The 26,761-nt window shown below is 40.7% G+C and overlaps 1 protein-coding gene across 2 annotated transcripts; it reads left to right on the top strand.

The window, feature by feature from the left end:
* Positions 1-2,401: 2,401 nt before the first annotated feature.
* Positions 2,402-26,434, top strand: LOC117404250 (tyrosine-protein phosphatase non-receptor type 18-like). 2 transcript variants are annotated; one of them, XM_034007069.3, is made up of 17 exons: positions 2,402-2,763; positions 11,981-12,089; positions 12,715-12,785; positions 12,981-13,076; positions 13,497-13,535; positions 14,031-14,099; positions 15,122-15,184; positions 15,999-16,141; positions 17,069-17,135; positions 17,554-17,631; positions 18,108-18,197; positions 19,892-19,986; positions 21,837-22,210; positions 22,717-22,769; positions 23,215-23,245; positions 25,461-25,550; positions 26,115-26,434. In XM_034007069.3, exons 1-17 carry the CDS (start codon positions 2,674-2,676, stop codon positions 26,186-26,188), a joined length of 1,632 nt encoding a protein of 543 aa, XP_033862960.3. In that variant the 5' UTR covers positions 2,402-2,673; the 3' UTR covers positions 26,189-26,434. The 2 variants fall into 2 exon arrangements, with proteins under 2 accessions (XP_033862960.3, XP_033862961.2); XM_034007070.3 differs by lacking the exon at positions 2,402-2,763 and adding an exon at positions 11,712-11,833.
* The last annotated feature ends 327 nt before the right edge of the window (positions 26,435-26,761 follow it).

The following is a 26,761-nucleotide window of genomic DNA, read 5'->3' as shown; positions in this document are numbered from 1 at the left end:
TCTAACCACGTGCAGAGAGTTTCAACACGCTGGGTAGACGTGATGGAAAAATAGAGCCCAACTTTAAAGAAATATTCAGTTATTTATCAAACGAGAAATACCCGGATACACTTAAAGGCAACAGTGGAGGAAAGGCTAATTTTCGGAGACAATGCCAGCGTTTTTTTTAAATTAATTTTTAAATGGACACGTTCCATGAGTATACAGGAGTTGTACTTTTGTATGGTAATACCAACTGGTACCACCCTTCATTTAAATATGCTTTATTTTGCTCTTATCTGCCCCCTATTTTACTACATTTAATCCTGTACTTCAGAATATTGTAATCTGCCAAGTGTTTAACCTGTAGTACTTTGTATTTAATCATATCCTGATGTAACTATCACTATCTAATCATATCCTGATGTAACTCTCACTATTATCTGCTGTATTATTGAATTGTGGTTTGTCACACTTGAAAAAAATTATTGTATTTCTTGCTCTTATTGTATGACTTGTATTGTAACACTTGAATGTATTTGCTTGCGATTGTAAGTCGCCCTGGATAAGGGCGTCTGCTAAGAAATAAATAATAATAATAATAATAATATTTGTTCAAATATTAATTAAACATATATGTGGTTTTTTTTTTTGTTCATTAAAGTTTTATTCGACGAGGTGTCTGTATTAAAACACACGTATCGCAAAACAATTTTTTAATCCCTCGAGAATGATTGCTGGTTTGGGAGCAAAATAACTTAAACCAGAATGCTTGAAAGAAGGTAATCAATTAGCCATAAATGCCAATTAACTGTATTCGTGCGTGCGTGTGTGTCTGTGTGTTTCTGGCTGCAGTACTGTGTTGTTGTTTTTTTTTTGTTTTGTTTTTTTTTTGTTTGTTTTTTTAAATGTGTATATATGTTTTTGCTTTTTATATTTCAGCTCTCTGTATTTTGATAATGTATTTTGTTCATCAAACAGTTACTGTGTGTTGTACGTGTCGTGCGTACTGTTAAGCTGGTACGCATGCGCGCGTGTGTCTGCGCAGCCGGGAGTTCGATAGATTGCACGGGGGCGGCGGACTGCGCGTGCGCGCGCGAGCGGCGGACGTTAGGTTTTTAAAAAAAAATAAAGTGTGTGTTGAAAAATTCCGTTTGGTAGTGAATAAATAAATTTAAAAAAAAAGACTAAAACGACACTCACCTTCTCAGCGACTTCATTGCCGGTGCCGTCAAGAAAAGGGACGGCGCTGCGGTACGTTTCTATGGTTACAGTTTCTATTTATTTGTGAATTGTTACGTTGGTTAATTCAGTTAGCTTTAGCTGGGGGGACGACAACGTTTGGGAGTGATGAATTCCAATGTCATAACATAACTGTAAACATCTACTGTAAATGCTTTGCATTTAAATGTAGCTTACAAGTAAAGCGTTTTGAAAGTGATCAATGCGTTGAACGTAACGTATGGAGTTGTTTTTAGCGTGAGCGTGGTTTGAACGTAAAGAGGCTGTGTGGTCTAGTGGTTAAAGAAAAGGGCTTGTAGGAGGTCCCCGGTTCAAATCCCACCTCAGCCACTGACTCATTGTGTGACCCTGAGCAAGTCACTTCACCTCCTTGTGCTCCGTCTTTCGGGTGAGACGTAGTTGTAAGTGACTCTGCAGCTGATGCATAGTTCACACACCCTAGTCTCTGTAAGTCGCCTTGGATAAAGGCGTCTGCTAAATAAACACATAATACTAAATATATACAAGACCAGAAGAGAGTCTAGTTGCTATACCATTTCCTTTGTAAAAAGTATCTGGTATTTTTATCCCCTGCTCCTGTGAAGGGATCAGTGGAGACGGTTGTACTGTTCTGTGAGTTTGTGGGTTTATTAATAGCAGCTGTTCACACAGCTATGTAAAAGTACAATGTATTCATAACATGAACTTCATTGCACTGGGTGCAGGGCCAGTGTGACTTTCAAATCCTGCTCTCAATGCATTTTAATATCGTACTGTGTGCGCTTTGTGTGGTTCTCCAGTGCAGTTTCTGCCAAGCTTACTAACTATTCCAGCAAAAAAGTAATCCATCAGGTTAGATTCCATTACATTTCCTAAACATTAACACGTTAATGCTAAATAAAAACATAATCATAAAGTAAAAGCAGAGGGTGCGTTCACGGAGATCATTCTGCGCAGATTCTGCGCAGAACCTGACCAGTTTAGCCAATGATCTTCTAAGAATGATCTCCGTGGGCGCACCCATTGGCTAAACTGGTCAGATTCTGCGCAGAATCAGCGCAGAATGATCTCTATGAGCGCACCCAGAGTCTCCAGCTCAAACTGCTGCATGCAGCAGCTGTGACCAATGATTAAAGGGCAGGCAAGTTCAGAGCCAATCAGGGCGTTCTAGGGGCGTGACTGTTTGCAAACTCTATCACACACAAGGTCCATAGTACAGTCCATAATACCTTAACTATGTACTTGACGCTGTGCATACATTTAATTTGGATTTTAAAGGGTACTTCCTCGTCTCGCTTTTGACTGGGGAACAAAAAACACAGAGGAAACACGAATTTAATATCTTCTTCCTCCTTCTATGTAAAAACGTGACACTAATTTGATATCTAGAAGCAGCCCAACCAGTTTCGCACGCTCGGATGGTGACTGTACACCTTTTTTGAGGGGTGAATATTTTGTGCGATTGGAAGCAGAATGGAGGAACATTTGTGGTCATTTCTGGAGCTGGTGAAATCCTTAAAACCAAACGGTGACAAGGAAAATGGTATTGCAACAGAATATAGCGTGAGTATTGTATTTGTTATTTGAAATGAACCGCTTATTATTATTATTATTATTATTATTATTATTATTATTATTATTATTATTATTATTATTATTATTAGGGACACACCACCAGTTAAACAGTATCGTATAGTTGTATGGACCTTATATCAAAGTTTACCATAGTAAAAGTATCTCAAATAAGCATATTGAAAGCATAAAGCATAGGTAAGTTATGTGGTCCAACGGTTAAAGAAAAGGGCTAACTAGGAAATATCCGGTTCAAATTCCGACTGAGCTACTGACTCATTGTTTGACCCTGAGCAAGTCACTGAACCTCCTTGTGCTCCGTCAGCTAATTCATAGTTCACACGTCGATCGCAGCGTACCAAATTTAGTCCACCTGATGAGTCTAACTGGCGGATTAAGCAGGTTTAGTCCACTCGCTTAGACTAAAGTTAGTACACATTGTTAATCCCGATTGCATCGTACCAGAAGATAATCATCAAGTGGATGATCCTCTAAATCGGACTAAGCGAGGTCCTGAATGCAGTTTACGAAATCGGACGTGAGATGTTCCTGTTCAGGTGGGGTCGTTCAAGTGTTCCAGCGCCTCTGGATGGACTAATATATGATAAGACTAATTTAGCACGAAGACAGCGCCATTATTCTCTGAAATGACGTCTAGAAACCAGTGAAGTGAAAAGTGAACCCTTTGGAGCATTTTGTCTAAATTTATTATGGTTGAGGAACAAAGTCACTGGTACACTGCAATCGACCCTGCAAGTCGCCTTGGATAAAGGCGTCTGCTAAATAAGCACATAATAAGCATTGTGAAGCACAGAGAGGTCTGGTAAAGCATAGGGAAGCATTGTAAAGCACAGAGAGGTCTGGTAAAGCATAGGGAAACATTGTAAAGCACAGAGAGGTGTGGTAAAGCATAGGGAAACATTGTAAAGCACAGAGAGGTCTGGTAAAGCATAAGGAAGCATTGTAAAGCACAGAGAGGTGTGGTAAAGCATAGGGAAACATTGTAAAGCACAGAGAGGTCTGGTAAAGCATAGGGAAGCAATGTAAAGCACAGAGAGAGTATGGTAAAGAATACGGAAGCATTGTAAAGCACAGAGAGGTCTGGTAAAGCATAGGGAAGCATTGTAAAGCACAGAGAGGTCACGTAAAGCACAGGGAAGCATTGTAAAGCACAGAGAGGTCTGGTAAAGCATATTTAAAAAAAGGTAAATTAATAATTGCATTCTGAGCATAGGGAAGCATTGTAAAGCACAAAGAGGTCTGGTAAAGCATAGGGAGGTATGGTAAAGCATAGGCAAGCATTGTAAAGCAGAGAGAGGTCTGGGAAAGCACAGGGAAGCATTGTAAAGCACAGAGAGGTCTGGTAAAGCATTGGGAAGCATTGTAAAGCACAGAGAGGTCTGGTAAAGCATAGGGAAGCATTGTAAAGCACAGAGAGGTCTGATAAAGCATAGGGAAGCATTGTAAAGCACAGAGAGGTCTGGTAAAGTACAGGCACGCATTGTAAAGCACAGAGAGGTCTGGTAAAGCATAGGGAAGCATTGTAAAGCACAGAGAGGTCTGGTAAAGCATAGTGAAGCATTGTAAAGCACAGAGAGGTCTGGTAAAGCATAGGGAAACATTGTAAAGCACAGAGAGGTCTGGTAAAGCATAGGGAAGCAATGTAAAGCACAGAGAGAGTATGGTAAAGAATACGGAAGCATTGTAAAGCACAGAGAGGTCTGGTAAAGCATAGGGAGGCATTGTAAAGCACAGAGAGGTCACGTAAAGCACAGGGAAGCATTGTAAAGCACAGAGAGGTATGGTAAAGCATAGGCAAGCATTGTAAAGCACAGAGAGGTATGGTAAAGCATATTTAAAAAAAGGTAAATTAATAATTGCATTCTGAGCATAGGGAAGCATTGTAAAGCACAAAGAGGTCTGGTAAAGCATAGGGAGGTATGGTAAAGCATAGGCAAGCATTGTAAAGCAGAGAGAGGTCTGGGAAAGCACAGGGAAGCATTGTAAAGCACAGAGAGGTCTGGTAAAGCATTGGGAAGCATTGTAAAGCACAGAGAGGTCTGGTAAAGCATAGGGAAGCATTGTAAAGCACAGAGAGGTCTGATAAAGCATAGGGAAGCATTGTAAAGCACAGAGAGGTCTGGTAAAGTACAGGCACGCATTGTAAAGCACAGAGAGGTCTGGTAAAGCATAGGGAAGCATTGTAAAGCACAGAGAGGTGTGGTAAAGCATAGGGAAGCATTGGAAAGCACAGAGAGGTCTGGTAAAGCATAGGGAAACATTGTAAAGCACAGAGAGGTCTGGTAAAGCATAGGGAAGCATTGTAAAGCACAGAGAGGTCTGGTAAAGCATAGGGAAGCATTGTAAAGCACAGAGAGGTCTGGTAAAGCATAGGGAAGCATTGTAAAGCACAGAGAGGTCTGGTAAAGCATAGGGAAGCATTGTAAAGCACAGAGAGGTCTGGTAAAGCATAGGGAAGCATTGTAAAGCACAGAGAGGTCTGGTAAAGCATAGGGAAGCATTGTAAAGCACAGAGAGGTCTGGTAAAGCATAGGGAAGCATTGTAAAGCACAGAGAGGTCTGGTAAAGCACATGCACGCATTGTAAAGCACAGAGAGGTGTGGTAAAGCATAGGGAAGCATTGTAAAGCACAGAGAGGTCTGGTAAAGCATATTTTTAAAAAAGGTAAATTAATAATTGCATTCTGATTTAGAATGTTGGCACTGTAGTACTGTACAAGTTATATAACTTTGTATTTATATGCTGTGCTCCATTGATTCGCAATGGTTGAGATGTACTTTTCTCAGGTTTTTTTTTATTTTTTAATTCGATTCTACGGTAAATCACAGTTAACTTTCATGGAGACGAACCCCGGAATACAATTGTGCAAGAGTCGGCAAGAACATTTTTCATTTGAAAACACGCAGTGTGCGCGGAGCACATTTTGCAGAAGTTGAGTCATTTATTTCGGAGCACATACTTACTTGCTGGAGTCTAGATCCTGATATTTGCTCACTGAAAAAAAAAGACAGATGGACAAAAAATTAGAATCACCTGCCATAACAGCCAATGGGGTGTAGGACTACCATGAGCAATTAAATCTGCACTAATTCCACGTTTCCCTCACAGCATAATATAAACCACATAGTATAATAATAATAATTAAAAAAAAAGTCTGCATACATATTTCGGCAGTCAGAGATGTCAGATCCACAGTGCAATACAGTTACCCCCCATGTTGCTCTCTATAGAGTAAGCCGCTTCCTTTTTTTATTAACCGCAATAAGTTCCGTTTTATTTTTAGCACTGTCCAGCGGTTCTCCTGCTGTGAGATGCATTAGATCACATACTTGCTTGGACGCAAGTTTGGCGGTTTTTGCGACGGTTTTAGTATATGGGGGAAAAAAAGTGCTTGAAGTTAACATCCTCACAATCAAGGGAGCCTGAATTGCATGCGTTCTTAAGCACAGATTGTTGAACGAATCCTAATCTGTCTGTTCTGTCTCACTGTATGCATACTGTCTGCCTACTTTATTAAGATCTGTACCTAATAACGGGTTTGCCCCGATCACAGCCCAGATATATTTTAATATACTTTCCCACGACACCTCATTTGCTTAACTAATGACAACATGATAGTATTCACTGCCATTTCTTATTCTTCACCGTAATGTACGTGCTGTTGATATGTCGTCATCAACATTTATTTTCGTCATACCGATGGCTCTAATTTTAAATTTACAGCCTTAGCAATGGGGGGTACTGACAGGCTATTTTTTATACTGTACACTTAAAAAAAAAAAGGTTGGTGAAATAGGGAAACAAGTATTCATCGTCCATATGCTTCGGTGTACAATGCTTCATATACAGCATTTTGAAGGACGTACAGTCCAAATATAAGCGCCAACGTTCGTGGTTTAGGTTTGCATGAAACCAGCGTTTACCTTTTCAGGCTTTGATTTCTGAATGACTTTTACGAGGAATAAGCGCATATTTTAAACTCAGTTTTGTTTGAGTATCCTTTTTAAGGAACTCAGCAACTCACCTTGTCCTTTTATAATTAACACAGCCCCACAATTAGCATTTTCGAGCGTTGTTGCATATCAGTTGATCTGCTGGGTTTCGTGTTTTGTGGAAGTCACGTTTTTCTATCGGTATCAACACATTTCCTGTACGCAAACAAGGACGGCTTTGCAACATATATATATTTACTATTTGGTTGTCTTGGTAACCCTTTCGTCAATGGCCATGGAGACAGACTGGCAGTGTTAGGACACAGACAGCTACAATGGGACGATGCTGCCGTTGGTAGAATGGGTCTACAGCATGCTAACTATCCTCTTCCCAAATGATCTTCAATGGGGATGGAGTCAGACAGACAGACCGATAGGATATAGCAGCTGCAATGGGCTGAGCCTGCCGTTGGTACTACAGTGGGCAGATATTTTGGCACACAGATGCATTTTTACAGTAAAAAATGCATTTTTACAGTTTGCACTGCAGTAATTTTATTTTCGCACTGCATTCCTTTGTAGTTTTAGGCTTCCGTGGAGATAGTCAAGGACAGAGAGTAGCTACTTCTTCACTCACACACACACTTCAGCACACAGCGGTGAGGGTATGGAATGGGTTACCTAGCCTTAGACTTTCATACACCGTGCACTTCGTTTGTAAGAATCACTGATATAAGAATCAACCGCTATAGTGATCAAAACCACTGGGGACCAAATCATTCCTATACGAACCATGCTAAAATACTGTGCTTGTAAGAATCATTTCGGGGCAAACTGTGCATGTAATACGATACTGTATCAAGTGCATATATATATATATATATATATATATAAAGAGTTATTTTTTCAGAAGGCATCTCTATGACGCCTGGCTTCGTGTGCTGTGAACTCACTTGGACGCCTGCCTCGAAGTGCATCGGTTTCACACTCAGCTAGAAGTGCAAACACAAAAAATAGCTTGAAATCAAACAAGGTTTAAAAAAAGATGTGTGTGTTTTTTTTCCCATCGCTTATATTTATCTCTGTGTGGTAGGGCAGCGTTGCAGTCAAGGCTAGTCTGCGGCAGAAATAGCTAAACCAGAGTCGGAAAACAAAACGAAAAGGTTTAAACAAACAAACCAAACAGTATGCAAGTCAGACAGCACTGTGACAAAGATGTCTTTGTTCAGGTTAATTAACAATGGATTAGTCAGTTAACACCTGACCGTATTCTACTCTTTTCCAATTTAACTTAAAAACCATGTGGCTTCACTGTTTGCCAGTTTTTGAGCCAGGTTGGCCGCCAGGCACAAAACCCCAGATTTCTAACTGTGAAGGGGCCTCTGCCCTGCCATACTCTGTTTCCTACATTAACCAGAAACAGGCTTTGTTGGTAGGCCAGTTTATTTACACCGTCAATGCGATCATTGACCAAATGATGGCCCAGCTAAGGAAAAACATAGCCGGTCAGAAATGATGTCAAAACTGAAAGTGGCGACACGTGTAATTAATGGTGGAGTTCCACTGAAGAACTCAAATACTTGGGAAGAGGAGCTCTCGTTATCTGAAGTTCAAAGCTTTGCTCCCAGACTAAAAACAAGCAGGAGCAATGAAGGTTTTCATCCAAAAACAAGACAGCTGTCTATCTGCACTAAGAGACAGGAAACTTTCTATTGCACTGTAGATCAGATTAGGGAATTCATGGCATATAGGTGGACTGATGTACAGACACCCCCTTATGTCCTCACTCCTCTTAATGCTTAAAAAGTTCAATATTCTGAAAGTATTATATTATAACCTCCAATACAAATGCTGTAGAGTCTCTACTGGCCGCCCTTGACAGCAATGTACAGCTATGGCCAAATGTTTAGCATCACACTTTACTGTGCACTCACAATGCTTTATTACACTTTGCTATGCTTTTCCTGTGGCCACTTCTCTATTTAGCCCACTGACTGACTGATAAGTTTCACAGTATATTATTTACTGTAGCCCAAGGCTGTGGTTGCCAAGTTTGGGTTATCAGATTATTTCTTTTTTAAAACACATACTGTACTAAGACCAGGAGGAACGTCTTATCAGTGGAAATGAGGAAGGAGGCTTTGTGATGCCCAGTCACAATAAAACCCTGTACCCTTCCCTTCCCTTCCCTTCCCTGTCGTGCCCCGCTTAGTTGAAAAGAAAAAATCATTTTGGACTCCTAATAAATATATTTCATTTTGCATTGGTTTATATGGGGGAACAAAATGGCAGCCAGCTCATATGAGGCCATCATGCATTTGCGTCATCCATATATCCCCATATAGGAGGCTGTGTGGTCCAGTGGTTAAAGAAAAGGGTTTGTAACCAGGTGGTCCCCGGTTCAAATCCCACCTCAGCCACTGACATTGTGTGACCCTGAGCAAGTCACTTAACCTCCTTGTGCTCCGTCTTTCGGGTGAGACGTAATTGTAAGTGACTCTGCAGCTGATGCATAGTTCACACACCCTAGTCTCTGTAAGTCGCCTTGGATAAAGGCGTCTGCTAAATAAACACATAATACTATAAATATATACAAGACCAGAAGAGAGTCCAGTTGCTATACCATTTCCTTTGTAAAAAGTGTCTGGTATTTTTATCCCCTGCTCCTGTGAAGGGATACAGTGGAGACGGTTGTACTGTTCTGTGAGTTTGTGGGTTTATTAATAGCAGCTGTTCACACAGCTATGTAAAAGTACAATGTATTCATAACATGAACTTCATTGCACTGGGTGCAGGGCCAGTGTGACTTTCAAATCCTGCTCTCAATGCATTTTAATATCGTATTGTGTGCGCTTTGTGTGGTTCTCCAGTGCAGTTTCTGCCAAGCTTACTAACTATTCCAGCAAAAAAGTAATCCATCAGGTTAGATTCCATTAAATTTCCTAAACATTAACATGTTTAAACCTGATCATGCTGGGGATGATTGTAACCTATCAAGAAAGTCATTTTAAGAAGCCCTTCTTTTTATTAATGACAGCAGCGTATATGAGTGCATACAACTCAGCTGTAAGAGTTTTCACTGGTGGCCCAACAGAACTCACCATAGCAACCTTTACAAAGTTTAACTGGCTTTGTCTTCGTACAAGGTGACTGAAACACCAGTACGTGTTAACCAGTACGCAGGCTTACTTACATAGGTTACTGGAGCTTAGTAGTAATATCTATCATGGGTTCAAATGAATAATGCCTGCTAAACATTTGAGACCTGATTTGTGAACTTCATGGAATAATGTTGTTAGCTACTGTGCATTTTCATATATATACTGTATATATTTTTTTACACCTTTGTGTGCTTCCAGGAAGTACATCTGCAGATGTGTTAGGGTTACCAGCACAAACACAGAAGCTATTGCGAAATTCACAAAAAGAACCCGCTGTCTAACTTCACACTGTTTTCACCACCAGTGTGCTTTACTGTGAAGTGTTGCAACTGACTTCTGTCTCCACAAAGAGCACTGAGACTCACTCACAAAGACACTGTGTGCCTGTTTTGCTGTTTACATTTCGTTTCATGTTTATTTCACTGGCCCGTTTTATGAGGTTTGCCAACATAAGTGCTGGAAGGCATGTCAGTCATTCGAGGAAGCCGCTAACTGTATCTACACTAACAGCTTCAAATAAATTACCATTGAGAAATCGAATGCATCTTTGCCATAATGTGTGTTGATCACAGAAGAACAGCCGAGATATATTGATTGCAATATGCAATAGGCAAGATTTACTGGAATTAATTTGTTAGGACCAGGGTCAATTCCTTTTTAAAATCAATTACCAATTCCAATTCCCTTCTAATCAATTCCAACACATCATTGATCAAAATTGTCGCAGTATTCTGTTAAAACAATCTTCTCACAGTGGCAGCAAATGACTTCAGTTGAAGTCGCTGTTTGCTAGTCAATTAAATTGGCTTCAGACGAAAGCAGTTGAACAACCACAGCAATTAAAATTACGTCTCTAAAATATCAATTCCAATTCCGTCGAAAGGACCTGGAAATTGATTTTAAAAAAGGAATTGGAATTGAAAAACAGGAATTGACCCTGATCTGAACAATTGCATGATTCAGTACCAGCAGATATACACCTTTTGTAACTTTAATTTCACCCATGTACATACTGTGTGCATTGTGCACGCACAGGACGTTCCAAACAGGGTCGATGTTGAAAGAGCTAGGAATCAGATTGCAACTTCATGGTACCCAATCAATTCCTGTCAAAACTGACCTACAGTATTGATTAGGCTCAGGACATTTCTAACAGGGACGATGTTGAAAGACCCACTTGATAAAGCTGTGCACATGTCAGCTTTGTATGCTATTGTGCCATCTGTGTCTGCATTTGCATTGACGTTCTCGGATGGGTTTGGTAGTTTCACAGCATGCTGGTCTCATTAGGGAGGTGGCTGAACAGTGGCTTGATACATTTGGGACTGCAGAAGGCGGCCTTAACCCTTTAAGTGCCACTGTCCTCATTTGATTTTCATTAGCAATGGATACTGTAAGTTGCAACACATTTCTAGAACAGCTTTTTCAACTAACATTTGTAAGGTCAGATGTTTGCTATCTAATCACACGCACGTTTATTAGTGGCACCCCAGTGAGAATTACACACAAAAAAGGATTGCTGGACGAAATGTTTCAAATGAAGGAAAAAACGAGCGAAGACTGCCTTATCACTGTAAGGGGACCAGTGATAAGGCAAACAAGACAAGAGATGGAAATGACAGCGAGAAGTAATTAATATCAGACTAATGGCATGCCCAGGATCTAACACCCAAGTTTAATCAGCCTGGCAGTCTGATATTGATGACTTAGCCAGATTCTCCCGGGATTCGGTTTTAGTGTAGGAAAGTGAAGTAGGAGAAAGGAGGCGTGTGCTGATACTCCAACTCATAATTACCTTTCAGAAGTATTTACTGGCAGGTTCATTGTCAGTGTGTACAGCAGCAAAAATGCCAGCTCCCCAGACGAGAGGAAAACTCACCTCCGATCAGCTTTTAAAACACTCAGTGCGGAAGATCTCCGCCATTGATTGGTCACTCAATTGCAAAGGTGAGGGAAGGACTGCTTTTCTTCTTTTGAAATCAGAGCATTAGGGAATGGATTTTTAGTGAAACACTTCTCAAAGGCAATAAGAGTGGGGATCAGCAGGAGAAAGCAAGCTCACCCTGGACCTTTGCTCTCCCTCCCTCCCCCCAGAGAATCCGCTCCCAGTCAGTGATGAACAAACAAAACAAGGATCTGACCACAGAGGCAGGAGGGGTGAAGGAAAACATCAAGAAGAACCGTTACAAAGATATCCTACCTTGTGAGTACTGACTTAACATACCACCTACCTCCAGCACTAACCCTGAAAACTGCTTCCCGGCTTCTTGCAACCCAGAGGTGGTTCACTGGTTTTTAGCTAACAAAATCATCCCAGTACATCTTATCCGTTTTCCACTTCCATCAGTCATGCGATCGGTATTCTTCTATTTTCAACCAGTGACCCCGTTTGTTTGCAAAAAAAAAAAAAAAAAAAAAAAAAAAAGTTATGTAGTATGTTGGATCCATCCTTTTGCTTTGCTGGCAATACACAAACTGTGCACTAAATGGCGTTGGTGCTCACTAATATAACTTTGGCTGATCTAGCCTACATTACACACTTCTGTGGCATCTCCTGAATCCTAGTCAAAGTACCTTCGCACAGACTTGAATCTTCAAAAACATGAATTGAGTTACTGCAATAAATGACCACTCAGAATCCTTACCGACATCATAAAAAGGTCATTAATATGAATGATCCCCCACTAGTGATGTAAACTGGGCTTGGTAGCATTGCATGCATCTACAGAACCTCTTGTCCCATTGTGATGGAACTCGCTTTGGACCTTCTTTCATTCCGATTCCAAATGCCACTGTGAAATTCTAACTTCCCTCTTCTCTGTTTCAAGATGACCAGACGCGCGTCACACTGCTGTCAGACCAAGGCAGCTCAGACTACATCAACGCCAGCTTTATCAAGGTACAGTAATCCCATTCTAGTGTCTGAACCGCAGAAATCACGACTCAGACTTCCACGTTTGAACAGTACTTACACAAAATACACAATCACTAAAAGCCGAAATCTATTTGACCTCAGTTTACATGATAACAAAAATTCACAAATTTCATTCTATCAGAAATATACGTACAAAATTCTCTCTTTTTTTTTTTTCAGGGAGCGACGGAGAAACGCTGCTACATCGCCACCCAAGGGCCCCTGAGTCACACTGTGGTGGATATATGGAGGATGATCTGGCAGTATAAAGTCAAGGTATCTTATGGTAGAGCAACACCCTACACTAGCCATTACCAAGCCATCTTCAGTGGAATGCAGTTGGGGTTCTAGAATGTTGATGCAGTAGTTCCTCAGTAGCTAGAAAGGGGTGCAGCACGACCAATATGCCTTTCCTAAATTGGCAATAGCAAAGCAGACAGACAGTGGCACTGGCAGCACACATACTGTATAGGGCAGATACAATTAGATGAGGCTGCCGTTGGTAGAATGGGACCACAGCATGCCAACTATGCCCTTATCAAATGACCTTCAAAAGTAATGCAGCCAGACAGTATGGGAATGGGTTGTAATTGGTAGAATGGAACCGCAGTAAGCTAACTTTTCCCTTCCCAAATGATCTTCAGTGGCAATGCAGGCAGTACCGCTACAATAAAACCCCCTTTTTGTCTGTTTCAGGTTTGCATAATGGCTTGCAGAGAGATCGAGCATGGAAAGGTAAATACATCAATTGCATTATTCAAACCTGAGCTCCTCAAACCCGCTGCCTTCCACACTGCAGCCCAGCGCTTTCTTTATCTAACCACTGAGCTCCTCAAACCCACTGCCTTCCACACTGCAGCCCAGCGCTTTCTTTATCTAACCACTGAGCTCCTCAAACCCACTGCCTTCCACACTGCAGCCCAGCGCTTTCTTTATCTAACCACTGAGCTCCTCAAACCCGCTGCCTTCCACACTGCAGCCCAGCGCTTTCTTTATCTAACCACTGAGCTCCTCAAACCCACTGCCTTCCACACTGCAGCCCAGCGCTTTCTTTATCTAACCACTGAGCTCCTCAAACCCGCTGCCTTCCACACTGCAGCCCAGTGCTTTCTTTCTTTCTTTCTTTCTTTCTTTCTTTCTTTCTTTCTTTCTCTAACCACTGAGCCACTCAAACCGACAACATATTTTTTTGTAAATGAAATACACTAATACAATATTATTTTCTTGTAGAAAAAGTGTGAACGGTACTGGGCAGGCCACAGCGAGACGTCAGTCTTCGGGGATTTTGTGATCACCAACGTGAGTACACAGCTTCTAGAGAAACACGTCCAGTCGAAACGTTTATCACTGAAGCTATTACATTCCTTTAAGTCTTTTTTAATTGAGCACTATTAAACGTTTAATAGCTATGGATGACAAAATTACACAGCAGACCAAAGCAAAGGTGCAGTGCTGTATTAAAATAACTCAAATCTACCTTCTGTTTTCCAGGCTAAATATGCTCCCTGTGTCCTCCTACCTCATTAGATTAGTTCGGTTGCTCTTCTCTTGACTCTTGAATGATGTCATGTGTCTAGGGCAGCAGTGTGGAGTAGTGGTTAGGGCTCTGGACTCTGGACCGCAGGGTCGTGGGTTCAATCCCAGGTGGGGGACACTGCTGCTGTACCCTTGAGCAAGGTACTTTACCTAGATTGCTCCAGTAAAAACCCAACTGTATAAATGGGTAATTGAATCTAAAAATAATGTGTAAAAAATAATGTAATTGTATGTAAAAATAATGTGATATCTGGGTAAGGGTGTCTGCTAAGAAATAAATAATAATAATAGATTGCAGTGCTTCCCTCACTCTTCATTGCTTACATTTTGCAAAATATACATGTTTCATTTTCTGTGCTGCGTTTTGATAAAAAAAATAGTTAAACACAGTAAATTAAATGTCTCGACTAAAAGCCTCTCTCAATGCCTTGGTGCCTGTCTGCAAGACTTCTAGTCAAAACAATTGCCACCGTTTTTATAATTTCATTGGCTAACAAAGGATTTGGAGGCAGTAGAAAGGCAAGCTATCTCTGATAGGCTAGAATTTGACTAAACTACGAACCTTCTAAATCATAATCATATGATAATGCTGCATTTATATCCAGAAATCGTACGTGCCTCTAATTAGTAAGGCCACATTTCGGTTTGTTCTTTGCTCGTCTCCCTTGGAGAGGTTTCAGTGTATCTAAATAATGTTTAATTGTGATGAATCTTGGTTAGAACGCAGTATTCTGTGCTCTCACCACAGTAATGTATTGTGAAGCTGCCCCTGTATTTTCTTCCAGATTGACGAGTCCAGTCCTAATGCAGACATCACCATTCGAACGCTCTCTGTGCAGTGTCGGGGGGTAAGTGCAGCTAAACCACAGACCATTGCAATTACACTACTGTAAAAACTAACCATTAGCAAAATTCCCCCTATTAAAGCATTGCAAAGTGTAAAAAAGCACAGTGAAAGCATGGGTAAGCATTGTAAAGCACAGAGGGGACTGGTAAAGCATAGGGAAGCATTGTAAAGCACAGAGAGGTCTGGTAAAGCATAGGGAAGCATTGTACAGCACAGAGAGGTCTGGTAAAGCATAGGGAAGCATTGTAAAGCACAGAGAGGTCTGGTAAAGCATAGGGAAGCATTGTAAAGCACAGAGAGGTCTGGTAAAGCACAGGGAAGCATTGTAAAGCACAGAGATGTATGGTAAAGCATACGGAAGCATTGTAAAGCACAGAGAGGTCTGGTAAAGCATAGGGAAGCATTGTAAAGCACAGAGAGGTCTGGTAAAGCATAGGGAAGCATTGTAAAGTCAGAGAGGTATGGTAAAGCATGTTGAAAAACAAGCCATGATAAACTAACCCTTATAGTTTCCCATAGTAAAAGCATAGCAAAGTGTAATACAGCACAGTGGTAGCATGGCAAAGCATAGGTAAGCATTGTAAAGCACAGAGAGAAAAGCATATTAAAAAATGGCAAATGCATATGAAAAGCAAGGTACTGTCAAAATGCAGAGAGAGTTAAAAAGGTACCTTGGTGGTTCCTGTGTAAAACGACACTGGATGAAGCTAATAATACAACCATTTTGCTGTGCTGCAAAAACTGAACTGGATTGAAAACGTTGACACTATACAGTATATAAAACAGATCCATGCTAACTGGTGCTTTCCCTACAGGAAATTCGGACACTTTCCCACTTCCAGTACACCGCCTGGCCAGACCATGGGATTCCCAGCGACTGTGACAGGATTCTGGACATGATGGAGGACGTCCACTCCAGACAGGGCAGTGACACGGCCCCCATCCTCGTCCACTGCAGGTACCCTAATAGTAGGCTTGGTGGTCCAGTGGTTAAAGAAAGGGGGCTTGATACCAGGAGGTTCAAATCCCAGCTCAGCCGCTAACTCACTGATGCGTGTGACTTTGAGCAAGTCACTTCACCTCCTTGTGCTCCGTCTTTCGGATGAGACGTAAAACAAACGAGCTCCTAATGGAAGTGATTCTGCAGCAGCAGTTGTTGATGATGCATAGTTCACCCCCTAGTCTCTGTAAGTCACTTTGGATAAAACAGTGCTAAATGACTTAATCACCAATTAATAATGAACCTGCTGACTTGGGGTGTAACGATATACTAACATCCAGATATGATACATATTGACAGATCACAATACCATACTGTGTCATGTGATGATCCAGTTTGGCTACTTGTGTGATGCATCATATATGAAATGATCATTTAACAACTGTTGTAAAAAAAAAAAAAAAAAAAAAAAAGATTAAATGAGATAGGTAAGGTTGAGGTCAATTCCTGTTTTTCCATTCCAATTCCATTTCAACTTCCTTTTTGAAAATCAATTCCCAATTCCCATGGTCTTTTAATCAATTCCAACACATGATTGATCAAAATTGCAATTAGCACCATTCTGTTCAAATGAACTTGCATTAGCAGTTTGTTAGTCAATTCAAATGGGCTTCAAATGAAAGCAGTTGAACAAACTCAATAATTATTATCACCTATTCTTCAATGAGCTACGCTGTGCTTCTGGTCTTGTATCACAATACCAGCGATGCACGCCTCTGTTACGATACAACATATCCTGTAAAGAAAGTATCACGATTCATCGATACAAAGTGAATCTTTACACCCCAAACCTCAACTGCACATCAGCTAGAAGTTGCAAGGCAACTAGCTTCCTTCAACCTGGTGTGGTAGCAGATATCATTGGTGTGTGTCTTTCTCTGACAGTGCTGGCTGTGGGAGAACGGGAGTGATCTGTGCCGTGGATTACGTCCGCGATCTCCTTCTAACAGAGGTACGGTGCTAGAAGTAAGCTTCTAATAGCATTATCCTCTCTGTGCTTTACAATGCTTCCCTATGCTTTACCATACTTTCCTGTGCTTTACAATGCTGCCCTATGCTTTACCATACCTCTCTGTGCTTTACAATGCTTCCCTATGCTTTACCACACCTCTCTGTGCTTTACAATGCTTCCCTATGCTTTACCAGACCTCTCTGTGCTTCACAGTGCTTCTCTATGCTCTACCATGCTTTCACTGTGCTCGAATACATTTTGGACACAATGCTGTACACTGCTTTTACTAACTTGTATAAGGGCATTGTCATCCTTTGATATCTGCATACTGTAAGGTCACAGTCATTTGACAGATGCTGCTATTTTATTCGTTTTTTGTTGAGAAGTTGCAATTGTTTTTTTTTTTGTGCTTCCGTAGCGAATCACAAGTAACTTTAGCATCCTGGATATTGTGCTGGAAATCAGGAAGCAGAGACCGTCAGCTGTGCAGACCAAGGTAACCCGTCTACCCCTCATCCATCAAAGCAGCTCCTAGAGAGAGTTTTAAAGAGTCATAAAGACCAGATGATGTTTCTCTGTGCTTGTTGATTATGCTTCGGATACCACACCTTGATAATCGAGTGATGTGAGCTATTTCACTCAATGTTTTTCCTTCTTTATGCAAGCCAATGTTGTTATAATAGCAGAAAACACTAGTGGAGGCTTTGAGGAAATTGTTGATGCTCATATATACACTCATAGAACAGAATTTTCCATTTAATGTTTACGATATTCAAACGCCTTGATGGAATTACAGCCTCATTACATCCAGTTATTATTATTATTATTATTATTTATTTCTTAGCAGACGCCCTTATCCAGGGCGACTTCTACTATTATTATTATTATTATTATTATTATTATTATTATTATTATTATTATTATTATTATTATTAATACAGCCCCCCCCCCCCCCCACATATCTCTCCTCAGGAGCAGTATGAGTTTCTTTACTACACTGTGGCTCAGATGTTCCAGAAGGCCCTAAAACGCCATGACAACGACTATGAGAACGTCAGTGTGGTAAGAGACTGCCAATCCGAACCACCGTTACTGCAGGGTGCATACAACACAGGGGACACACTGACAGCTACACCCTGCAGGAAAATGAAAACGAAGCGACATCGCCCGAGGATTTCATTTGCTGTTCAACAAGTTTTTCATGACCAGAGTGCTCCTAACTGGAGCGAACGATCACTTTCAGACACAAATTAGAATAAAACAAATCAAAGCTTAACAGTACTCTGATTGTATTTGACTTCATGCAGGGCAGAATCAGTTACATTTCTTAATGACCTGTACTCAAGAGTATGTGCTTGGAATAGGAATGCAGTCAAACACAAACACAGCAGTTTGTCTTTCGCTAAGCTTTACTGCCACCTAGTGGAGACAAAGTGAATTTACGTGTCATTTTTCTTTAGCACAGAGTTGGAGTTTACTGAAGCTGTTTAAAGCACAGAGGTGTCTGGTAAAGCATAGGACAACATTGTAAAGCACAGATAGGTCTGGTAAAGCATAGGGAAGCATTGTAAAGCACAGAGAGGTCTGGTAAAGCATAGGAAAACATTGTAAAGCACAGAGAGGTCTGGTAAAGCATAGGGAAGCATTGTAAAGCACAGAGAGGTCTGGTAAAGCATAGGGACGCATTGTAAAGCACAGAGAGGTCTGGTAAAGCATAGGGAAGCATTGTAAAGCACAGAGAGGTCTGGTAAAGCATAGGGACGCATTGTAAAGCACAGAGAGGTCTGGTAAAGCATAGGGACGCATTGTAAAGCACAGAGAGGTGTGGTAAAGCATAGGGAAGCATTGTAAAGCACAGAGAGGTATGGTAAAGCATAGGGAAGCATTGTAAAGCACAGAGAGGTCTGGTAAAGCATAGGGAAGCATTGTAAAGCACAGAGAGGTCTGGTAAAGCATAGGCAAGCATTGTAAAGCACAGAGAAGGATGGTAAAGCATAGGGAAGTATTGTAAAGCACAGAGAGGTCTGGTAAAGCATAGGGAAGCATTGTAAAGCACAGAGAGGTCTGGTAAAGCATAGGGAAGCATTGTAAAGCACAGAGAGGTCTGGTAAAGCATAGGGAAGCATTGTAAAGCACAGAGAGGGATGGTAAAGCATAGGGAAGCATTGTAAAGCACAGAGAGGTCTGGTAAAGCATAGGGAAGCATTGTAAAGCACAGAGAGGTATGGTATGGTAAACACAGTTGGAAATTAAGTGGAGATAGACTTAGGACAGAGGGAAGGAGACACTGCTTCACACAGAGAGTGAATGGGGTACCTAGTAAAGTGTTGAGGCAGAAACATTTGGATCCTTAGCCAACTTGAGATCAATCAACTACTAGGAACCAGACAAGCTCAGATGGGCTTAATAGCCTCCTCTAGTTTGTAGAGTAAAAATGCAGCATATTGATGTTAAACACGCAAAGTTTTATTAAATAGGGAAAGCAAAATGAAATAACAGGAAGCTGTAGTTGTGACGGTCTGAAAAGATGTTTTTGCACCTCGTTTTGTGTGATTCCTCCCCTTGTGTGGTTTTGAAAAGGATCTATTGCAGCCAAGTTCATAAAAACAAATAAGAAAATATTTCAATGCGCCCACTTTCTTTTGGCAGCTCTGGAGCTTTTGCACTTTGCACAGAGCGGAGTCTGTCTGTTACTAACAAGAGCCAACACCAGACAGCTTCTGTCTCCCACAAACCCACTCCTCGCTTGCCCACAGGATAACGCGTGCCTTTACGACGATGTGGAGTACCTGAACCAAATCCAAAAACCTCTTCTCCCCACGAAGACGAAGACAGTGGAGGTGCCCAAAAAGTAGGACATTTATTTTCATTGTATGGTCGACCGCACATAACTTTACATCTACAGCTGTGGCCAAAAGTTTTGCATCACCTAGAATTTTAGGACTGAGATGTAAAAAAAAAAAAAAAAACTATATGAACATAATTATGATCTTTTATTCAGCATCATGTAATCAAAGAATCTACCAAATGATATCGCCAAAAGTCTACCGGGAGCCATAATGCAGTGCAGTATTTCATGTTAGATTTCGAAATGTCACATTTTTCAATTTTTGTATATGGGAAAACTGCAAAGCGGTGTGTAATTCAATATGTTAACATAACATTATTCAGCAGGTTTCATTCCACTTTATGAAGCAAAATCAGTTTATTCTATAGGGTGATGCAAAACTTTTAGCCATAGCTGTAGATAGTGAATGGAAAATGCATGGAACTATTGCTGGTTAGCTGCAAGGACTTTATGTTCAATGACAAACGTTTGCTATTGAATGTGCCTCTAGCCTTTCGAAATGTAGCACTATTATTATTATTATTTATTTATTTATTTATTTATTTATTTATTTATTTATTAGCAGACGCAGTACAAATAATCACATTATAAAATATCACATTACAGAATATTATTATACAGATAAGAGCAGCTATGAACGTACAAGAAGATCAAATTCAAGTAAGAGCAAAATAAAGAATTGCAGTTAATTATAAGAGCGAGTTCGACTAAGCAGTTATAACTTCTAGTAAATATTTGCTTATATGAGTAAAGTCCAGTAAGAACACATAGTAAGCATGATAAATGGATGAGAATGATTTCAAATATGAGCAAATACAAAAACATGAGCACGGATACCTATAAGAGTAAAATCAAATACAAGATACAGTAGTTATAATTAAGAGCAGTAGTAGAATATGTATGGAGCAGTTCAGTGCAGGTACAAGCTGATGCAAGTACTGCTACAACTGGGTGCCATACAGTCCAGTATAGTGGAGAGTATGTGAGGTTTACAGATGCTGTCTGAACAGGTTATGAATGGAATGCAATTAAGCATGTTTTGCAATATTAACATGTCATTCTCTATTAAAAAACTTGGAATTAATTTAAGTCTGGAGTACATGCTTTGTCAGAGTTATTGTCTCTTTAATTCTGTGCAATGAACACGGAAACCTAACTTTAAAAAAGGAACCAAAAAAAAAAAAACTACCTTCATTTAAATAACTGTGAGTCAAGCTTTGTGTCAGTCAGAGAAACAGGTCAAGACTGAGAAGGCTATTCTCTGTAGTTTCAATGACCCCACCATCACCCCCAAATAAAAAACGTGTTTCTATCGAAAAGCTTTTCATAACTCTACAGTAGCATTCCATTATAAACACAAATACAAATCTGTACAGTACGCTTACACAGTATTACAGTACAGTAGTAAAATCAAATGAATACCTAGTCATTTTACTTCAGCCTGTACACTACCGATAACACAAAATAAATCATGCTGCTGCATTGAAACCAACTCATTTTAGCGTTTTTTAATTATTATTTATTATTATTATTATTAACTTGGCCAACTTAGTAGCCTAGTCAATTAACACAAAATAGATAATACCGCTAATTCATATTATCAAGAGTAGCCTATAAGCCAAATGTATACTGTTTTTATTAAAGTTTGTCAAGGCTGAAGTGCTAAATTGTGCACAATTACAAACCACCTGCACATTAATAGAACAGGTGTGTTTCCTATTCCTATACAGATGCTGTGAATAATGTTTAAGCTAAATCAACCAAGGAAACTTACCGACACATCAACTGGTATTGTGTGCACTCGTTCACAATCGATCCACAATAAATAATGCTTCTGCCTTACTGTTTTCTAGCAAGCCCCCCCTCTCACCAAGACCCTCGCTCCCTTCTCCGCACAAAAATATGAGTGACACCTACGCAGTGGTCAACAAGACTAAACCGCGCCTGCCGCCGGACAATCCCACCGCTGCCACCACCAGCCCCGCCCCCCCGAAGACCAGACACGAGTATGACAATGCAGAGGCGGTCTCTACAAACCGACAGCCCCCAGGCTTGGACGCTCTGTACAGTATGGCCAAGCCCAAGGCCCAGTTTCCTTCAAGCCCAAACAAGCAGGCCGCTCCCCCAGCCTTCCCTTTAGTCCCCATCTACAGCACAGCCTCCCCCCCTCCCCGGACAGGAGTCAATGCCGGCCTTCAAGAGAGAGAGACCTATGACACTGCAAACAGTAAGTGTCTTCTGTGTGTTCCAGGCTAAATGGATTCAGTTCTCTCAACCTGTTTTCTTATCTCATTCTTTTAATCCATGGGATCAGTCTTTGCTGGACTCTCTCCAGGGGCACACTGTCTCTAAATAAACAAATAATAATAATAATAATAATAATAATAATAATAATAATAATAATAATAATAATAAACTGTAATAGTAAATGCAATGGCATAATCCCAGGAAAACTGCACATTTCCACCCCTGGAGTCAATTACAATTGCAATTGTGCAATTCATAATGGTAATTAGAATTGTAATTACTGCAGCATAATTGGAACTAACTGTAATTGAACAAAACCGCATTTGAATTGGAATTGCAATCTCTGCAAACAAGGCTGCTGTAATTGTAACTGCATTTGTAATTGTAATTGTATTTGTAATTTTATTTGTAATTGTAATTGAGCATAGCTCTGGTGGCTCCCATGTGTTTCTCACCTGCTCTCTGCGTCTCCTCTCTGTTCTGCAGGCAGGAATAGCAGCTCTCTTGACAGGCCTTCTTACAGCAACAGGACCCAGAAGGTAATGTTCTACCTCTACCATTCACACTGACTTCAAAATGCACCCACAGCTCTGGCCAAAAGTTTAGCATCACCTAGAACTTTAGGACTGAGACATCATTAAAAAAAAACAAAAAAAAAAAAACATTCTGAACATAATTTAGATATTTGATTTAACGTCATGTATTCAAAAGAAACTACAAAATGATATTGGCAAAAAAGTCTACCGGAAGCCATAATCGTAGTACAGTAGCATTTCATGTTAGATTTCGAAATTTATTAATTTTTTGTCAGTTTTCCGTGAATTATAGGCATTATTCTCGCCCACCAGGGGATTGTGAGAAGGGTTCATTCATGCACATTTTTCTCTTCATGCTATAACAAACGATTTTAAATTTCCTTTGGTATTAAATTAAAAATACATGAAAGTGTCATTCTTGATTCTGTTTTATCCCTTTTGTTTTCAGAGTGACAGCTTGTCATCTTTAAGGAAGAATTGTGAGTCTGTATATGTATTTACTTTATGAATGTATTGCTAATGTCCTGTATAAGCATCATTACTGATCCAGCCCACAATCTCTGATGGTGATGTCGTCTACTTATGATAATGCACCCGTTTTAATAGTGGAGGCCCCCTGGCTGGGTTAGAAACAGAGGGGACAGACCTCAGAATAAGCTATATGCACCATCCCTACTTTACCATTTAAGTTTTGCATAGATCTTCAGAACCTCTTGTGCAAAAATCACAGAACTTGCTTAGTCTTTCTGAGTGTCTTCAATAGAAACACTGAAAGAGACTTCATAAATTCAATGGCAAACGTTTCCACTAGAAGTATTTCTCACCATCTTCAATAGAAACACTAAAAGAAACTTAATCAATTCAATGGCAAACGTTTCCACTAGAAGTCTTTCTCAGCGTCTTCAACAGAAACTGTTAGAAAACATGGAACAAGAATTGCGTAGCAGTTTGCTACGCATGTAGACTGGCAAAGCTACACGTGTTATTTTCTGAAAAGCAACTGACACTGGAGATAGCAGACTGCTAGTTCCAAAATGCATGTACTGCTGACAATTGATGAGGGCCAGAGTCACAGACTCTGGGTCTACAGTTTACTTGCCCAGCATTGACTTCAAGCAGGCAATAAATAAGAGCACTATGGGCTGGAAGGTGCCCAGGCTCTCAGGAGATTTTTAGAATGCAAGGCTTCAGCAGACGATAAATAGCAGTGCTACCGGACTGCCAGGACCCCAAGTAGGGAATTGAGTCATGGAGGATTCACTCTGAAGAGATAACAGAATGTTGGACCAGAAGGGGCCCCAGCGCTTCACAGACACCTGGAGAACATATCTGGCCTAAATTAGCAAAAAGCCAGAAAGGTCAAATGCAAGTTTAGAGTTAGTCACACTACAAGCTACACGCACACACACACACGCACACGGCACATGGACCCTGAAACAGCCATAAATCAGCGAGGTGTAGTCTCGGATGATTGGCCCACAGCCAGGACTGGGGAGGGGGAAGCCCAATCTGCTCTTTGCTATAAAAATGTAATGTGCCTTTTTCTCACTGAATCTGTACCTGGAACCTGATTTCCTGCAATACATTTACTGAAGACAAGGACTTTGTGCGTTTTCTTAAATCTACTTACTCACTTTTTAAATGACATCAGAAACACTAAAAGAAACTTAATGAATTCAATGACAAGCGTTTCCACTAGAAGTCTCTCTCACAGAACTTGCTAAATGACCTTCTTCTGCGCAAATCATTCAGTCAGTCATCTTTAAACTCCCTCTTTGGAGGACAGGTATGACAATATTATTATTATTTATTTCTTAGCAGACGCCCTTATCCAGGGCGACTTACAATTGTTACAAGATATCACATTATTTTTACATACAATTCCCCATTTATACAGTTGGGTTTTTACTGGAGCAATCCAGGTAAAGTACCTTGCTCAAGGGTACAGCAGCAGTGTCCCCCCCACTGGGGATTGAACCCACAACCCTCCGGTCAAGAGTCCAGAGCCCCTAACCACTACTCCACACTGCTGCACAATAGCTATGACAATAAGAAAATATTTGGATAATATTGAGACCACGGACGTTGGTAAAGGTATCGCGATTGAGAAATTTCACAAACAGAAACAGTTTTTTGTTTTGTTTTTAATACCGGGCTCTGCTTTCTCCTCTCTGCTTGAGATCGCCCACAATGCACTGCGCACCAACGCTGCCTTAGTTGATTGTAGTTTCCGCTGGGTCCTGTTAGTGACTCTATACTGACTAGTGATTATACAAATAAATGATTTTGAGATGAACGTTTTAGTACTGCAAGGAGGCTGTGTGGTCCAGTGGTTAAAGAAAATGGCTTGTAACCAGGAGGTTCCCGGTTCAAATCCCATCTCAGCCACCGACTCATTGTGTGACCCTAAGCAAGTCACTTAATCTCCTTGTGCTCCGTCTTTCGGGTGAGACGTAGTTGTAAGTGACTCTACAGCTGATGCATAGTCTCTGTAGGTCGCCTTGGATAAAGGCGTCTGCTAAATAAACAAATAATCTGCAACGTGAGGGGGACATTTCCCCATGTAAATGACGCCTCTGGCTGTAAAGTTGAATCTGGGGAAGTATGCCACCGAAATACATGCTGTTGTCTATTGAATGAGTTGTCAATCACACAACTTTGTGTTAAAATTGATTTGACTCCTTCTGTTCCCAGCTGGTATCTCTCAATCGACTGATGACAATTACGAGTATGTAACAGGCTCGCCCCAAGGAATTCCGAGCGACTGCACGACCAGTGGATTAGGTACGCAAGGGCTCCTCTAATAAATCGAGAAAGATCTTGGTGTAAAGTGAAACGTGTTGGCCATCAAGAATATGTGTTGGGAATGTTAAAACTCGTTTGCTGGAGCAGAGTTGTGAAGATAACTTTAAAATGACTGACGTGATAAAGCATGTGCAGGAATGTATGGGAATATGCCAAACACTGTAACCACGGTAACCTTGTGAAGGAGGGTAGTTAGCGGTTGGTTGCACTTAACAGCTGAATAACTAATTTCTATTATAACTAGTAAGATAAAAGAAGCAAGCTGTATTGAGTATAAATAGCAGGCACAGAGGCGACACAGACAGAGAAGCTCCCAATACCTCCAGATCATCAGCACCATCGCTGTAGCGTCTGAGGGCTCTCTCCATGCTTTGTGATTTTTCACACTTTGGTTCTTACATTGCTATGATTGAAGTCTCTGATTAATACAAGTGATTGCTTCATTTGCAATAGTGAACCGTTGACCTCTAGTGTGAAAATGCTGCTGTTGGAAGGTTAACAGTCCTTCAAATACCTCTTGTTTTTTTGTTTTTTTTCCTGCAGGTTTTAACTGTCGGGTTGGGAAACCTAAAGGACCCAGAGACCCTCCTTTCGAATGGAGTCAAGTAGAGACATAGCAAAAGAGGGTCCTTCAATAGCAATGCAGAGAGACGGACAGACAGTGGCACCACTATCAAGGGTCCGATACTCAGGGGGCAATGGTAGCTACAATGCCAGCAGGTTATCGATTCGTCCCCTGGATAATAATTATTATTTTTTTGTTTAACACGGGTTGGTGTTCTGAGAAGCTTTTTCTTTAAAATCAATGTGAAGTTTTTGTATAGCTAAAAAAAAAAATACTAAATAAAACGTGTTTGATTTGATGTCTCTGTTTCGTTTCAATTTCCTGTCTAATGTGTCTTAAATTTAAAAAGGAAAAGAAAATGTATTTCGCTGACACAAATAACCAAGGTGTTAAAATCCAGTTTCTTACCTCATATTAGCACTGCCTATTGACATCGGGGTTAAATCCGACCGACCTGGCAGGTTGTGTTGCTGAGGGGCAGGGGGTATTTGTTATCAATCTTAAATCAGGTTAAAAACTTAAAACAAAACTCAGCTACTGCCTTCTTCAGTGTATGGTCCTGTAGATGCCTTTATCCGAAATGTCTCTCTGCTTGAGTGAGTTTCTCATACGCTTGAAAACCTGA

The sequence above is a fragment of the Acipenser ruthenus genome, chromosome 56, assembly GCF_902713425.1.
Source record: "Acipenser ruthenus chromosome 56, fAciRut3.2 maternal haplotype, whole genome shotgun sequence".
In the NCBI taxonomy this organism is placed as follows: domain Eukaryota; kingdom Metazoa; phylum Chordata; class Actinopteri; order Acipenseriformes; family Acipenseridae; genus Acipenser; species Acipenser ruthenus.
The sequence above is the reverse complement of the archived record's forward strand: the minus strand, read 5'-3'. Positions and strand labels throughout refer to the sequence as shown.